The sequence below is a fragment of the Xenopus laevis genome, chromosome 5L (assembly GCF_017654675.1).
Source record: "Xenopus laevis strain J_2021 chromosome 5L, Xenopus_laevis_v10.1, whole genome shotgun sequence".
Classification (NCBI taxonomy): Eukaryota; Metazoa; Chordata; class Amphibia; order Anura; family Pipidae; genus Xenopus; species Xenopus laevis.
In genome coordinates, this window is record NC_054379.1 from 112,648,335 (window position 1) to 112,666,626 (window position 18,292).

General features: G+C 38.9%; 1 protein-coding gene across 2 annotated transcripts in view; it reads right to left on the minus strand.

Annotated features, from left to right (window-relative positions):
• The window catches only part of LOC108716979 (guanine nucleotide exchange factor DBS), a 201,492-nt gene that overhangs the window by 166,584 nt on the left and 16,616 nt on the right, over window positions 1-18,292 (minus strand). Inside the window, exons 1-2 of one of the 2 annotated variants that reach the window (XM_041563267.1) lie at window positions 6,912-7,140; window positions 1,965-2,048 (exon numbers count right to left, since the gene is read on the minus strand). In XM_041563267.1, coding sequence (XP_041419201.1) covers window positions 1,965-2,048; window positions 6,912-6,927 — 100 coding nt within the window. In that variant the 5' untranslated portion in view covers window positions 6,928-7,140. Of the gene's footprint in view, window positions 1-1,964; window positions 2,049-6,911; window positions 7,141-18,292 lie in introns of those variants that run through there. The other variant, XM_041563266.1, reaches the window with a different exon arrangement.

Below are 18,292 nucleotides of genomic sequence, written 5' to 3' on the forward strand. Positions count from 1 at the left end.
ACGCACTGAGACCCTTTTCCGAGCGATTTATCAGAAATAGCATGTACTTAGAAAAGCACTGAAATCTCCTAGACACGCACACACACAAATAAGTAGCAGCAATTGTATTCAAATTACAATGCGAACGCAATGACGCAAGCACGTCAAGACGCCAGGTTACAGCGGGAAGCACAAACCGTTTCCGGTTTGGGTGGAGCACGTACCGCACAGAGTAATGGGATACAAATCGCTCTGTGCCAATAGTCGCTGTGAATCGTCTGTTCAAAAAAGACGATCGTCTTGTCGCCGCGATTTACTTTTTTAAAACGTTGGCGACAAATCGTCCAGTGTGTCCTTACCCTTTATGTCTATGATTCCATACAATGATTATTTTTTTTTAACCTGCCCACTCTCTAGTCAAACCTCAAGAAATGCACCTCATTGCGTACTGACATTTTTGCTTTTCAGGTTCTCTTTTATGTTGTAAAGATATAATTACTTGCCCTCGCATCTTAATTACACTACTGCTTTCTCAGTAAGTACTGGAATCCCTAGGAATGTTACTCATTATCTTTGAGGTCATTGTAGCTTACGGCATTTAGCTAAAAAAAAAATGCTACATAACAAAACCTTTCCACACCAAAAAAACTATTTTGGCAGTACTCTTTAGGAAACAAACTATTTCTGAGTGAAGGCAATTAATATTATATGTGTTTGTTAAAGTTGCTGCTTACAGTAATGGAGCACTGTATATGCCATTACTTGTATGCAAATGATTTAACATGATAGAAGGCCTTAATGTAATCAATTTTGTAATTGATACATGTGCTGTACTTTGCACAGGACACTAATGTTTCATCAACATGACATCCCCCTAATTATCCAGAACAGGATGCACATATAACCCCTGCTACCTGTTTGAACAATTACTGCTTTATAATTGTTGTTGAAAACAGGAACTGTAACAGGACTAACGAAGCCGCCTTACACATGGGTTATATATAGCAGGTTGAGTGCTGCTTGATTTAACATGGCCAACTGCTAATGTGATTGCACTGCCACCTAATGGTTTAAGTTGAGAAGTAACAGAGGTTTGAATTGTATTGGTTATCTGTGATCATTTATTCCTACATACTTTTTTAGGACAAACCTTAAACAATTTATGACATATGACACCTGCAACCATGCAACATATTTATAGCCACTAGGAGCAATTCTGTTATTGTTGTCTATGTGGAATGTATGCAACTAGGTTTACCTCAGCAACTTATAAGCATGAGGAGTCGAAACAGACTGGAACATTGGCAGCACTTTTGTCTGCAATCACCCTTTATTGGTGTTAAATCACGACATGTTTCAGGAAGAAATCCCTTTTTCAAGTGACTTGTGTCTTTATGTCACATGCAATAAGGAAGAAGATGTCAGTATGACTGTAAAGTGGAGATGCACTGGTTCCCAGCCTCTTTTGGCCAAATACTGAGGCTTCGGACCACTGGACAACTGAAGATGACAATATTTTTCATATGCTGCAGTTTTTGGAGGGCATCTTGCTCAACTTCATATGCAAGTCAGGGTTCAGATTTGCCTCAGGTTTCCACCTAATATAGTACTCCCTTCTATAAATCCCAGCCCTCCACAAACCTCCTTCCATTTACTTACCTATTACACTATTTCGGGGTCCTTTTGGCACTCATCCACAGGGGATGGTAGATTACAAATTTGTGGCATTTTCAAAGTATTTTTTAACTTTGAAAACTGCGGGCTTATGAATCTAAACTGGGCAAATTTGCCCATGGGCAGTAACCCATACTAACCAATCAGTGATTGGCTTTTTTTCAGGCAGCTGCAGGTAGAACCATGAATGCAACAATTTGATTGGTTGCCAGTGTTGATAAATGATCCCCCCACCTGTGTTTTATCTAATTACAAAATAAAGCAACATATTTTTTGTTATAAATGAAGACATTCCGAACTGTAATTCTTACCTGTCAAGCTAGCAAACTGTTTATGAAGCTGCTCTATGATGTCCACAGCCAGCAGCGGCCTTATCTCTTGCTGCATGATTTCATCTGCAAAGTCAAACATAAGAAATTTCTTACATGGACAAAGACATACAGCACTAATAAACCAATATAAATTCTTTTATTTTGGCAAAAAAAAATAAGAATCTGCCTGCCATCCCTCCTATTACTTTTGAATAGAAAGCACCTGGTTTCATGCACATGGATTGGTAACAGACCTGTGCACTAAAATGCTTGGTAGAGTATTTTGGAAACAGTTAAGGAAAGGTTAAGGTCTACCTGTCACTTCTCTGTGCATACAATAGTGCATTTTTTATTTTCTAGTATAAGGAGAGGTGATAAGTGGAGATGGGCACTGCTATTCACCAATAGACAGCAGGCTTTAAAGGAGAACTTTATGTACTGAACTCAAGGAAAAATTATATCCTGGCATCAAGTGGAATTATATTGACTTACATGTACCAACATTTTTTTTCTATTTTTACATTAATTTGCTTAAGCCACTATCTTGTACTAATAAATAAACTGATATTGTAATTGTAATGATAAATTGAGGCAATAAAAAGTGCCAGTACCCATTTGTTGGATTATATAACCAAGAATTTATACGTTCCTTTGGTTTGTCTGCAAGCATGGGGAATTTTGAGCTATATTTAAATGACATACATTATTAGAAAAATATTTTTTTTTTCATAAAAAAGACTTATGAAAGTCATATGAAAAGGTGTTGAATATATGCATAATTCAGTGGGGTACATTGTCCTTTTATGATTCCCCTTGTCAGCTCCCACAGCTTCCTGTTGGCATCTAAATGCACACATTCTATCAGACTGCTCAGTAACAACATCTGTTTCTGAAGGGTTGTCGCACACTAAACTCCACTATTAGCTCAAATGTCCTAGTGCGCTATGTCAAAGTGCTAAATGCAGCAGTGAATGGTGTCTCTGTGTAGGCAGACCCTCACTGACCCTTTTTATGCTGGAATCTCTTTCTTGTACAATTATACCATTGAGCCCCATTCTCCATATTTGACCCTCCTCTAAATCCCTTTTACAGCTGGATCACCTCGATTTTGGCTACACAATAATCAGATTCAGTGCTAAAAAAGATTTATAGCATGTTTCTTATTTAAGTAATCTGTATACCAATACCCTCTGGGGAATGGGGATACTCCACAAGCTAAAAGATTTGTTTACAATATACAATATGAAAAGTCCCCTGGCAACAAGCATTCAACACAGGGAGAGGATGGGACAGGCTAGGCTAATTCTGCTTTCTACATGGAAAGTCCACTTTTTTGTTTTACATTGTCACATAGTCAATTGTTAAAAACCTGCATTGAGCCAATATTTCAAAATGCTAACACCTGCCTAAAGAGACAGGCAGATGTAAGGCTTTAGCATCACCCATGTTGCTGGTACAAAAAGGGTATTTGTTAATTAATTATTATTATCATTATTATTAACACAGTCTTATAAAGCACACTCGGGTTCTACAGCACTCTGCAATAGATAGGCATATGCATCTAACAGACAAATTACATTACAGACAATTAGCAAATGTTGCCAACAGCAAATTGGTTTGAGAAGCTTTTTTAAGGTTGTTTTAATTGCTTTGGAGTCAGGTAGGGAGAGCAAACCAGAACTTGTGCCTTTAATGCCCGAAACATGTCATGTGGATGCAAAATAAAAATCTAAACAGCACTTATTCTGTCTTGGCCTGTGATTCCCACACTCCACTACTATGTTTGCCATACTCCATTGGATGTCAGTGATGGAGCATCAGGGGCATTATTACATCACCTGTAGCCCTTGTATAAGCACTAGTTATTGCTTGTTGGTCCAATGTTTGATATACAGCCAGGAGAGAAGGAGGCAAATGCCAACAGCTACCCCACAATTTGTTTTTTTTATCATTGCAGATTCACTGTAACCAATAAAAAACTGGACACACCAGTAGGAAATCATTTCAATGGCCCTCCTCACTCCATGAAGTATTTAAGAATTTTGGTTCTTTAGGGCAATTTTAAAACAGATAATGAAAGAAAAGTGTGGGAGTACAAACTAATGGAAGCATTAAATTCTTTGGAGAAAGGACTTAACCTGGGCCTTGGATTTATGGCTAATTATGTGGACTAAGAAAGGCCTGCACCAGGTCAGAAGTGGATCTGAAATAGAGATCAAATGGAATTTATTTTATTCCACCCTAATTTTTAATTATTTTAATTCAGCCCTAATTTATATCCAGCCTATTTGACCCACATTATCTTGTACCTTATCTGCTTGTCTCTTGCAGATCCCCTCATGAATGACTTTAACACCTTACACACACCTTTGTGTTGGTCATTTGACCTTTGAGCTAAATGTTGTATATATTTATTAGGAAGAAACGGACAGCACTCACATCTTAATGCCAAAAAACAGCTGGACTTTGTTAAATGTACTACCTTTGTTCACATGGCTTGAGAAAGGGCCAGATGCGACCTGAAACGTCACTTTTAAAATGTGCACATCTATGGTGATGTATATGCTTTTTACACTTTAATACAACCGTTTTTTTTGCATTAAGATTTGAGTGCTGTCCATTTCTTCCTACTAAATATTGAGGGAATATCGAAAACCTCGTGTTTGGACGTGCACCACACATAGAGGCATTGGAGTGTGAGTGCTGTTACATGTACACATAAGGATATATATATATATATATTAATACATCAAGTCAATAATTCAAATGAATAATTCGTCAGGGAAAGAAGGCTCCTGTGTGGAGCCGAAACCTTGGATCACCAATAAATCTCTACTTTGATTTGAATTATTGACTTGATGTATTTCCTTGGATTGCTGTCAATCCCTGCATTTTGTCTACATACTTCTCAGACTAGCACCCAGGTTTCTGCATACTAATGGTTGTGCATTCCATTCTGTTTGATTTTATATTTATTTATATATATATATATATATATATATATATATATATATATATATATATATATATATATATATATATATATACTAGAGATCACCACAGCTTCATTGCAAACAGCTTGAAGAAGGAACTAAAATGTTCTGAAAGCTTGCTATGTATGCCAGTAAAGGTATCACCTTTATACCACTTTGTTATTCTTTATTTCAAAAGGGTTGCCTTGTAAAATTCTTTTTATCATACACATCTTTATCAGGTTAGCTAATTTCAGTACAAGTAGGACGAGTCATATGCGAATTGGCTATAAAAATCCTATCATTATATAATGCACCATTCATAAGATGGAAGTCAGGGCATTTGTAGCACAACATATCAATGGACCCTGAAATAACACCTCCAGGTATTAATGCCATGGCACCCTTATGTTCATGCACCTTGTACTGTTCTTTGCACCATGCACCTTATCCAGCAATGAAGGCATAACTAGAGTTTTAGTGCAGTGAAATTGTTTTAAAAAGGTGGTTCACCTTCAAACACATATTCTAAGCAACTTTTATGATTACTTGCAATGTATTTGCTATTGAAATATCATCTGAATGTTTACATTCTTTGCACTCGTGGGCCTTACTCCTGAAACAATGTTGCAAGCCAGCTGATTCATAGACCTACAGGAGGACTGACTCGTGCTACATTATTTTAAGGTTCAGAAACAGAAACTAAAAAGGGATAAACAAACAGTGCAACTGCAATTATATTTACAAATAACAGTGAATCACTGATAATCAAGCTATTTCCTGAAAACACAAGAACAAATTAGTTAAGTTATACAAATTATAAATTATGTACAAATTAGCTTAATAAATAAAAACTCACATTCTATTCATTCATATGGGGATTTTAGAATTGTAGTTATCAATGGGTGAAAGTTAGAACTCACTATTTGATAGATACAGTTCTTAAAATCCTATAGGAATGAATAGAATGTGGGTGAATTATTATTTATTAAGCTCTAAACTCACATTTTGATATATCTGCCCCTTAGTCTACTAGAAAATCATGTAAACATAAAGGGGCACATTTACCTAGGGTCGAATATCGAGGGTTAATTAATGTCTGGCTGACTTTAATTGCTCAATGACCTTTGTTTGCAGACAGAATTAGACCTGTTTTTTATAGACAGAATTAAATCCAGTGATATCAACCAAGGAGCAGCCAATCAGCACTAGGATGCATGAGCACCATTACTCTTTACAAGTGTTATACTATCTCTTCTCATTGTGGAGCTGCTGCTGTAAACTGCTTGTGTCATGTGGAAGCCAAATAATGAAGCCCAAGGAAGTTAATGCAAATGTGCCTTTACAATGTATTAGATTTGTTTTATTATTACTGCATTTTCTTAGGGCTATCCATAATTACCCTAGTGCAGTGGTTTTCAGTTATTTGTATTCACAGTAAACCCCACTTTGTGGTACAAAATTCAGTTAGGACCCCTAAACCCACTGAACAGTGCTACAGATGAAAAACACTTCTTTAAGTCATACTGCTATTATTCCAAGGACAGTTACGATGGTGGTGTTCATCCTAAGTAGGGTTTGCCAACTGGCCGGTATTTTACCGGCTGATCCCAATGTTATTAATAGGGAAAAAAGATAAATATATAGGAAGGCCGGTATTTTTTTCCAGAAAAGGTGGCAACCCTAATCCTAAATGACCTTCAACCCAGCCCAGAAATAACAGAATCCAGCTAATCCAGCTAAGAATCTAGCTAAAAAAAACTCTATCCCTTTTTAAATTTTACTCTAATTTACAATTCATACTTAACACTCACCATGCGTTTTCTGTTATACATGTTAACATCTGATATAGAATTAGTCTAATCAAGGCAGAGGTTGCTTACAGCACCCTACAGTTACACAGCAGCTGAAATACAGCATCCAGTCAGTTCGTTCCCCATGCAGTAGGTTCATGATAATAAAAAACGAGTATCACCTCCTAATTGTTGCATTATGTGTTTGCCAGAAGAATTTATTGATCACTGTCCCAATCTGCTGAATAGATGAATAATTAGGGACCATCACCAGCGGTTTGCTTCTGAAATCCTCAGCTCTGCTCCAGCAAATCTCAGCAGTTCCTTGCCAAAAAAACATCCAGTGCTTTCTGTTGCTTGTAAATCCCTTGCAAAGACTCAAGAGAGGGGAAAAGGGCAGTCCAGGAAATGTACAGCTGTGTGTCTATTTCCTTCAGACAGTCGGTGGCTTGCAGACCGCTACAAGCCGAGATAAATGGCTTTGAAATGATGTTGCTGTGATTTTAGAACAAAACCCAGCAGTACAGACACTTAGCTTAATAAGCCGCATAACGTAGCTCTCTTTTGCTTTATGTTGCAAATGCCAGCGCATCATGGAATATGGGCAGACTTTTGGCTGACACTTAGAATTTTAGAGCTGTGCTCATTTCATATGTGTAACCCTTTCAGTGATGAAAATGCCCTTTATGCCTGCAGGGACATTCTTCACCAAAAAGAACTAAAGATATTTTCATTTGTGCATAAAAGGTTCATTATACAGCATGAGTATCAATAGTAACTAAATGCCTTTCTCCCATGATTGTACAGTATATCACATGGACACATTACACAGATATGCACAAAGCTCTCATTCTAAATTTGACTTAAACATTAGTTCCTTCTTGATAACTTCTAAATAGCACAGGTGGTTTAAAGGGACACCAAATCCAGTTTTAAAAGAATATCAATTAGATTTAAATGTGAGGTCTTTGGGATGGTGCCAAATGTAAGGTGATTATAATCACTTACCTGAATGGGGCCAGGATACTTCTGAGCAAGTACCACGGGGCAATTGTTTTCCTCCTGCCTCTTCCTTCTTTGTGCCAGATGCACATGTGCAGAAAAGCAAAAAGCAGATGTTCCCCCGGCCCAGTGCAGTTGTCTCCTAACATTCCCCCCCCCCTGTGATTTCACCATTCCTTCTCCTTTAAGCACATGGTGTAATCACTTTCTTATAAGTACCATGAACCTGTGTTATGTGGGACTCTTTATCAAATTTTGGTTTGGAAGCCGGAGTTCCCCTTTAAGGCAAAAGTCTACCAGTCTTGTAACAATGTCACCTAAGAGTCAACATTTTAAACAGTATGGAATTTCACATTTTTGTGAACATCATTATTAGAAATGACAGTATTAATGTATCTAAACTGCCCATTTATTATACATCTAAATTGCCACTATAGAGAAAAAAGGAGTTTGGAATGTTAGTAAAAATTTGTTATGACAATCAAGTAGTATGCTGGCAATTTTTTCCTGAGACATAATCCAATCTATTCTAGATTAGTGCTGCAGGGGAATAGGGATGTGTAAAAGTTGTTTTCAGGGAAACACAGTGGGGGCTATCTTCTATAGCATATTATGTTAAAACTTGAGATAATTGTGCAGCTTTATAATAAAATAGGCATTTGGGAAGGTCTAGGTCTTATATTTGGGGTGGTATAGGGTAGGTTTTTCACCCGTGGGGTTTTCCCTGCCCAAACAAAGTGAGAATTTTTTGTTTCAAGTTTCTCCAGGTTACCAAATGGGATTGGTACAGGCAATGCCCTAAACAGATACAAAAGCTTTTGTAAGAGATTTGTTTTAACCGGGTTTATTCGTCCTATCCAAGAGATCCATAATGGGAGCCCCATTTTTCCAAAAGGGCAGCTAAGGTTTTAAGCTGGCCATAGACGCAAAGATCTGATCGTACGAATCGAGGATTCGTCCAATTTTCGAACCGTGTGTGGAGAGTCCCGACATTTTTCGTCCGGCGGAGATCGGCCGTTTGGTCGATCGGACAGGTTAGAAAATTTCTGTCGGCTGCCGATAATATCTCTGCGTGTATTGCCGATCGTACGATTTTCAGTGGGAGACTGTCACTAGCTTTGGTTGGACATAGATATCGTATGATTGCTGTCAGGGGCAGAACATTGCTGATCTGTTCTTTAACTACTTTATTTGATCTGACTGGTAAGACTTTGATCTGAATGGTTATCGGCGGGTCGGGAGATGGGAAAGTCCGATCGTACGATGATTCGTACGATCGGATCTTTGCATCTATGGCCAGCTTTAAACATGGGGGGATAATTACATTTATAAAGAGTGTCATATGAGCTAGTTACCTTAATTGCCAATAAGGAGATAAAGTGGTGTTGCCCACTAAATTCAAAATTTAGCGGGCAAATTCAATACTGTTTCATATGGGAGGTTAATATTTAAAGCCTCTGTTTTACTATGGTTGATGTGGATGCCTAAGATAGAACCATAAACATTCAATAGACTATATAAGTTTGGATTGGCTCCAAACTCCCATTTTCTCAGCACATAATACAGGTAGTCCCAGGAGAGGCAATCAAATGTCTCGCGTATATCAAGTTTAAGGACCAATTGCAAATTGTCAAATGTCGACTCTACATCATACTAAAGGTTAAAGGAAAGTTGAACAACTTCTTTAATGCCTGTAAGGACAATTTGGCAAATATGATTTCACTTTATAAATAGCTACTTTCTTCCTTTGAGAAAACAGCAGTACAAATTTTGCTTAATGGCAGCAGTTTATGGTTTATAGCATGCCCACTAATGCTGATTTTAGATTTTAGGTTTAAGCTCATTTACAAAATTAGAGAGTGAGCAAAGACAGTTTATGCAATTAAATAGCACATAAATCCTGGATTTTACACAAATTAAAACATACCCTAATTATGGGAATTTAGATAAATTATGATTCATTTGTAAAGAAAATAGATATATAAATATAATAAAAAATATGGAGCTACAACTGCAAAGGATAAGGTTCTGTGTACGTACATTTTCTTGCTGCATATTCTAGATTAAGGCACCTTCCAAGAAAATAATGATAGGATGCCATTTCCATCTCGGATATTCGGACAAGGCTGAACAGTTTTATATTCCGGGGCATCTGCTGGCCACATCTTGAACACCAGTACGCCATCAGCAGACAAGCATAACAGAATCCTCTCTGTCCCAAGCACACTGTTATTTCCAAGCCAAGTACTTATCCTTCTTAAGAACAATGAAGGATGTTCTCACAGCTCACACATGCAATTGGCTAAACCCTTATAGGCTTACCAATGGTCATATTCTCTTTGCATGCCATTAGTGAACTAGGCAAGGTTGGAACATTTTGCTTTACAAAACACCAAAGACTCATCTTTTTTATCCTGCTGTTTAAAAATCATAATAAAATATAATTCACATGTCAATAATGTATTCACAGTCTTGTAAGGCAAACTTTGTGTACAGTATATTTCACACAACTGTAATGTTTCTAATTTTAATGTTTTATGATTTTCTCCTATTTCCTACTCTTTCATGTCCCTATTGTTCCTAGAAGGGTAATTGAAACATAAACAGAAGCCGTACAGAAGTACCTGAAAGTTTGTGAACTCCTTTGAATGTTCAGAATGTAACTTAAATATATATAACCCTCATTCATTCATTGACGAAAGTGATCCAAAGTAGCATATTTGGTCAGGTGTTTCATTCAGTAGTATGATAATCATGTGTAAGAATGGGAACACCAGTTACAGAAAGCAAAGTTAACTTGAAATAATTTTCCTCAATAAATAAACGAGCAAGCATTATGTTTTGACCAATTTGTTGAATTTGATTCTGATTATTTAGTTTTAGCATTTGGGTTAGATTGGGTATTTTCAGGGATGGACTAGGCCCGAGCCCAGATCTGATTCCCGCGGCTGATTGAGCAATTACCTGACCTCCAATCGAAGATATCAGTAGGTACGCGCTGACGTGGGGGAGGGAGAAGGGGGCAGAGGGGAGGTTGCGGCAGGGGCAGAGGGCCGTCGGGGTAGCAAAGAGCTGTATATTAACAGCTTTTACAAACAATTGCTTATAGATAAAGATATTGTTTAGGACTACATTATGATGGGGGGCAGAAGAGGTTACGTTTAAACATCTGCCTGGCCCAGCATAACACTTTTTTTAAATATCCTCTTGGGAGCCCATTAATATGAATATTACTGAAGCAATATATGATCCCCTCATGCATAGCAGCACACACAGCTGGAAAGAAATGAAGGGCAGGGGGGAAATTGCAAAAGTGGAGTAAACTGAAATTGGTATAAGAATTATCTCTGGAGTTCATTTGCTTTAAAGAGAACTAAAGCATACCTCCCAACATTTTGGAAATAAAAAAAAGGACAAAAAAAAGTTGCCGCATGTAGCCCTTTAAGCTGTGAGTTTAACTTCTCCCAAGAGACCTGTTTATCTAAATTGTTACAATTACTTATTTGCTTATCTCAAAATTGTTACAAAAGTATCTTAGTGCACATCCTTAGTGCACCTGGTGGCTGTTCTGGGCTCTCTGACAAAAGCCAATTAAGTTAGAAACTTTGTATCTTTTTCTGGCTGTTCAGTGCAGAGAAAGTCGGGATTTTCAGTACAAATGTGGGACTGCGGGTTGAGCTGTCAAAAGCAGGACTGTCTGGCTGAAAACGGGACAGTTGAGTTAAGCAGGAAAGATCTGTGTCTCCCAGAAGCTCCCCATCTTCCTTTCTGCTGATTCACTGCACATTCTCTGTGCTGCTGTCACTTACTAAGCTTAGGTACCAACTCAAAATATACAGTAGAAATAGAATTTGAATGTCGTAATATACAGCTGTTTATTTTAATACAGATAATTACTACATGGCAGCACAGAAACCAGTGCAACTAGCATCAGAATTAAATAATCAGCCCTGTAGCATCAGTTTATATTACAGGCCAACCTCATTTTCTGCTGGATAATTTGCGACGACCCCTAAGCTTAGCTTCTCAACAGCTGCTCAGAGCCCACAGAGCATGTCACAGACACTTTCCAAGATGGTGACCCCCTGTGACTAGTTTGAATTCCTGGATCTTAGCTGCTATTGAGAATCTGAAACTTTAGGTTGGTGCAATAAGTTCAGTATATAAAATATGGCATTTTTAGCCATACTAATTTTTAGGGTTTAGTTCTCCTTTAATTCCATTTCTTTTGTTGTGCTGAGCACCTGCAAATAAAAGTATTTTTTGGCAGCTGAAGTCTGAATTAATATAAGAAAGGTACAGGTCTGTAGAGAGCTACTAAAACATATGTATTCTAAACATCTTAAAATTCTTAATCAAAAGCAAGCCAATAAATAAATACAACCAAGATAGATGGTGGCTTTTTTCAGTGTAGGTACAACTACATGTCTCCGATGAATGCAGATAACTACAGATCAAACAAGTGGTAAAGGGAGTGAGTACACAACCAGGCAGTAACTCCTCCTAATATCTCTGCAGCAATGATGTAGTAAATGTCCACATAAAAATGTTGTTCAGAGTTAACACACAAATTATTGTTTGGTATATAACTGTGTAAACTTTGAAATACATTTTTATGTGGACTTTTACTACACCATTGCTGCACAGATACTAGGAAGGGTTACTGCCTGGTTTTGTACTTACTCCCTTTACCACTTCTGGCAAATGCACAATTGCCCATAATGTTTCTTAACTGATAAAGACTTGTTTACTGTGGGTAGGGGTAATATGGGCACACAGGCTGTTGTCAGTGGCTGTTGTCAGGCTGCTTCTGCACACAGGCTGATCAAATTCAAATCAATGGAGCAGGGGCACTGAGCAGATCTGCTTCTCTTGTGCCGGTACATTTATGAGCCAATTTATCACTTAAATGTATACATATAAATGGTATTCTGCTTTTAGTTTAATTAGTTCTGAAGCAAGAGATTCACATGGTGACTTTCCAGTATACCGGTATTAATTACTGCCTCCACATACACGCCCCAATCTATATTTTATTTGCATGGAATTGCCGCAAGCTGCCAATCATTCATAAATCAATCAAATGCATTATCAAATGTTTGATTACAGTAATTACCATCTGCAGTGCTTGCTGGGGAATTGACTGAATTCTGTTGGAGGCCATTGTATTGCAAAGAGCTACTAATTGCTTTCTATTGTTAAAATGTGAAAATACAAAGGCAATCATTTTGTGAAATGTGGGAAATATGCATTTGCCATTTTTAAATGTAAAGCCCAGTTGTAATATGAGCTAAAATAGAGCTAGAGTACTGAATTTGTGTTCTGTTCTTTTCCATTTATTTCTATGTGAAACTACTTCAATCCATTGTGTAATCAGGAGGCTTTACTGGTATAAGGGCTATTCCACACGGGGAGATAGCGACGCGTTTGCGGTCGCGGCGTCAAAGCGCCGCGACAGTCGCCGCGACCGGCGCAGGCGACAGTTTTGTATGGGCGCCTATGTAAAAACGCCTGTGCTAACCACACGAGGCGATGCGCTTTTCAACAGTCGCCTGAAAATGCCTCGCCAGGCTTTTTCAGGCGACTGTTGAAAAGCGCATCGCCTCGTGTGGTTAGCACAGGCGTTTTTACATAGGCACCCATACAAAACTGTCGCCTGCGCCGGTCGCGGCGACTGTCGCGGCGCTTTGTCGCCGCGACCGCAAACGCGTCGCTATCTCCCCGTGTGGACTAGCCCTAAGACTGAAAGGCTTGAATATTAAACAAAAGGCCACTTGCTTATCCATGGTTAAATCTAACTCTGCACACCAATCTGTATTACATTTATAGGTCATACGTGAGCGCACTGGATTCAGATCTACGCTGCAAATTCTAATGCACAGTTACTTTTTTATTTGCTGAACTAAACAGGAAAAAAACATTTATAAAGAAAAAATAAAACATAAATCATGGCATGAGAAAAAGTCTGGGCATACCGTTAAAACCCAACCTTTGGCAGAAATCGCAAATGTATCGCGGCAAAACTTTTTGACCATGCCCATTTTGTGGCCACACCCCCAAATTACCATGTTCATTTTACAAAATTTGTCAGGTTGTTAAAGTTTGAACATATTTATATGTTTTTTTCAGTTGTTACAGTTTTGTTAATGAAGGTCATTTGCCCTTAAGGGCAGAGACACACAGTCAGATTCGGGGAGATTAGTTGTTCCTCATGAGGCAACTTCGGGTGACTTCGCAAAACGAAGAGCTCCGAGTGCCATCCCGCCATCGATTTAGATTCTAGCCGGCGAGAAGGCAGTTCGGGGAGATTAGTCGTCTCGAAGAAGAGGAGATTTATCGCCGGATGACTAATCTCCCCGAATCTGACCGTGTGTATCTGCCTTTAAACTATGAGTCTAACTTTTCCCAAGGGACCTCCTTATCTGAATTGTTACAATTACTTATTTGCTTATCTTAAAATTGTTACAAAAGTAGCCTGGTGGCTGTTCTGGGCTCTCTGCCAAAAGCCAATTAAGTGAGAAACTTTGAATCTTTTTCTGGCTGCAGTGCAAAGAAAGTCGGGACCTTTCAGTACAAACTCGGGACTGCGGGTTGAGCTGTCAAAAGCAGGACTGTCTCGCTGAAGACGGGACAGTTGGGAGGTATGAATTTCTAAGCTGTATCCATGACATCTTATACTACGGTAAGTTTTTCAGCTTCAGTGGGACACTGGCTTCCAGGAGTTTATGGCACCTAAGGGCACCTATCGCCTAAAAATAATTTCGCCCACCAGAGGGAAGCACACATTACGCACATACGAATAGCTAAACATGGCTGCCGGCACCAGGAGCCCCCTCCTGATGCAGGCAGCATAGATCGTAGAGCTTGCAGGGGCCATTTTTTAAGAAAATACAATTGTTACAAATTTTGGGTGACAGTTGTCTTTTAATTTAATCAATTATTTTCTCTGCCTATACAATATATACATAAACATATATATATATATATATATATATATATATATATATATATATATATATATATATTGTGAGTGTGGTTAGAAAATACATCTGTATTGCATGCATTTATGTTGTATGTTATGGACGTATGGATCCGTCGTGCTGCGACGAAACGCATGCGAATAGTCGCATGCGACAAAATAAGGCAAGAGATAGAATTGTTGCATGGTGTCGCAGCGTTGATCCGACTGTCGGATGCAGACGCTGCGCGTTTTGTCGCAGCGCATCGGATCACGACAAAATCGCTCGTGGAGTCCTACCCTAAAGGGGGCTACCTATTGCATGCAGGGTTAATGTTCCAGCTGAGAGTAGAGCTGCTACTGCAGATAAAAAGGTGTGCGCTCCCAGACCTATGTGCTCATCCCTGGATGCCTGGAGGAAACAGATCTCGCCTGTGCGTTTAGAGAAGAGACACTATTCAGGTTGTTCCTATTATGTGAAAGGAAGCCTGAGAGAGGACGAAGGGGCCTGTGGAGCCTGAGACACAGAGTATCTGACAAAGAGAGACAGAGTGCCCGAGACTGAGCTTAAGAATGAGAAAGTGAGTGCCAATGGACCTGTTACTGCACCTGGAGAGAGGCTGAGTCTTTTGGATAAAGTGCAGCAGTGAAGCTGACTTGGAAGTAGTCTGGGTGGCCTGCCTGACAGAGAGAAGTGATCTGTGAACTAAGAGTTAAGCTGGCAATAGACATGCAGATATATTTTTATGTCCGACACACGATCATTCGTTGCAATCTTCCGACCTACCACTAACTATTCAGATTAAATAAAGTAGTACAAATAACAAACCAGACAATGTTCTGCCCATTAATTGACAGACAGCAGTCGTATGAAAGTTATGTCCGACAAATAGTAGTGACAGACACCCATTGATATCGTCAGGTATGCAATACATGCAGAGATATTATCCTTAGCCGACAGAAATCTTCTAACCTGTCCAATCAACTAAACGACCGCTCACCATGACATGAGAAATGTCAGAATGATCCACATATGGTCCAAAAATTGTATGAAACGCAGATTCGTATACAACGCTATCTTTGCATCTATGGCCAACAGGGTGTTAACCTTGTGGTGTCCAGAGTCTGGGATAGGCCCAGGGGTAGTGAGGAAGACTGCAATCTCATGTGTGAGAGTCTGTTATCATTTTGATCCCATATGACTTACAGTTCAGAGATCATTTCTCTCTATCAGACAGGCCCCTTGGTCCTCTCTCAGGCTTCCTTTCACACTAGGAACAACCATGACCGTGTCACTCCTCTAAACACGCTGTCTCCTCCAATCATCCAGGGATGAGCCCATAGGTGTGGGAGCACCTTTTACCTGCAGTAGCAGCTCTGCTCTTAGCTGCCACCTAATTGCCTGACAGGGAGGGAATATTAACCCTGTATGCAATAGGTAGCCCCCTTCAGCCCATATCATACAGCTTAAATGCATGCTTTTCTGTACATTTTCATGCCAGACAGATGTATTTTCTTAACACACTATCACAATATATAAATACAGTAGAACCCAAAAAAAATTAAAATCCAGGATAATATTAAATGAGGGAAATGTATTGGTGGAAACACAAAATTTGGTGTAAAATGCAGGAAGACTTAAAATCATTGTATGTAAAATTTAAGGTTTCGATGAAAATCTCTTGTTTTACTCCAAGTGCACCTTTGGTGGTTGTATTATAGCAGATCCAAAAACAACATTTTCAGAGTTTTGTAAATGTAAGTGTGCACTAAAATTTGTAAAACATATGTGATGTTTTAAGTTTGGACATGAATGTTTGTTATACTTTCCTCAGATAGTGGTAGTATCATGACTAAGGATACAAGGTGATATGCCATGTACTTAAGCCCAAATCGTCCATGCCCCAGCCCCCCTGAAAAAATTGGGGGTCTCTTTCCTTCCCTCTTATGAGTAGCCAAGAACCACATGCATTCTGGATAGTCGACCCCCCCCCCCACATTTAATAATATATTTTATTGAAATGAAAGTGTTACCATGCATCAATATACATAATTCAATAAAGTAATCTCATATAACATACAGTATATTCAACTTCCTGGTCATCTGCTGTCATCTGCTGAAATGCAGCTCCCAGCATCCGCTGAGCCTTGACAAGGACACTGATTTAGAACAAAGGGGGGTACCAGTATATGAATCCATAAATTAAATTGTTCCTCCAATCATGTTTTCTGAAATATACGAATACAGGTAAGGGACCTGTTATCTGGAATGCTCAGGACCTGGGGTTTTCCGGATAACGGATCTTTCTATAATTTGGATCTTCATACCTTAAGTCTACTAAAAAATCATGTAAACATTAAATAAACTCAAATAGGATTGTTTTGCTTCCAATAAGGATTAATTATATCTAATCTCGCTATTGATGTGACTCTAGAGTACATTTACCTTATTGAGGCACTGCCATCAGTAATGGGTCAATATAATGATCTGTAGAGGGCCATTGCTTTGAAGTTCGAATGCACCCTCCCTGTAGTTTCCAGAGTCAAGGGCTAAGGGTATGAAGCATACCACACAGCGGATTTGTTTAAATGGGGTATTCAGATGATATAGCAAAGCGCTGACCGAGTCAGTGATTGTTCTTTATAGAAAGGAACAAGACAGCTTCTGGCTGTTGTATAATTAGTCTGGATCTAGGCAAATCCTTAGCAGGTTTATCTCGGTGCTGCCAGAGGATTAGCTCCAGAGGAAAACAGTATTGCACTAGATTTAATACACACAGACAAATACTGCGTAGGTGGATGAAAAGTCAAGTCTTTTATCAGAACTGCATGACCTAGCATATACCAGCTGATGTCCTGTTGATGACTAATCACTCTTACCAGATTATTCCCATTGTGCTTTTTTAGGGCTACAGCAAGCAAAACACTCCAGATTACACAGAAAATACAGTGGCATAATTAAGGCCCCCACAGAAGACCACGCAGGGTAGGGGGCAGGGTCTTGAAGGGATCCTAGTCCCTCCCAGAGTAAGGAAACCCAGACTGCTTAGAGCACTACTTGACATCCACCAACATATATATAAAAATCACATAAACCCTTTATCTGACAGCTAGGGGCAGATTTACCTAGGGTCGAATATCGAGGTTTAATTAACCCTCGATATTCGACTGCCGAATTGAAATCCTTCGACTTCGAATATCGAAGTCGAAGGATTTAGCGCTATTCCTACGACCAAATGATTTTAATCCATCATTCGAAGGATATTCCTTCGATCAGAAAATTGTTATGAAGCCTATGGGGACCTTCCCCATAGGATAACATTGGCCTCGGTAGGTTTTAGGTGGCGAACTAGGGGGTCGAAGAATTTTTTAAAGAGACAGAACTTCGACTATGGAATGGTCGTTCGTTTCGAAGTCGTAGTAGTAGTCAAAGGTCGAAGTAGCCAATTTGATGGTCGAAGTAGCCATATTCGACCATTTGAAATTCTAAAAGTATTTTTTCTTCTATTCCTTCACTCGAGCTAAGTAAATAGGCCCCCTAAAAACACAGCATGTTCAATGTAAACAGTCGCACACATTGACATCTTCATATGATCATACACA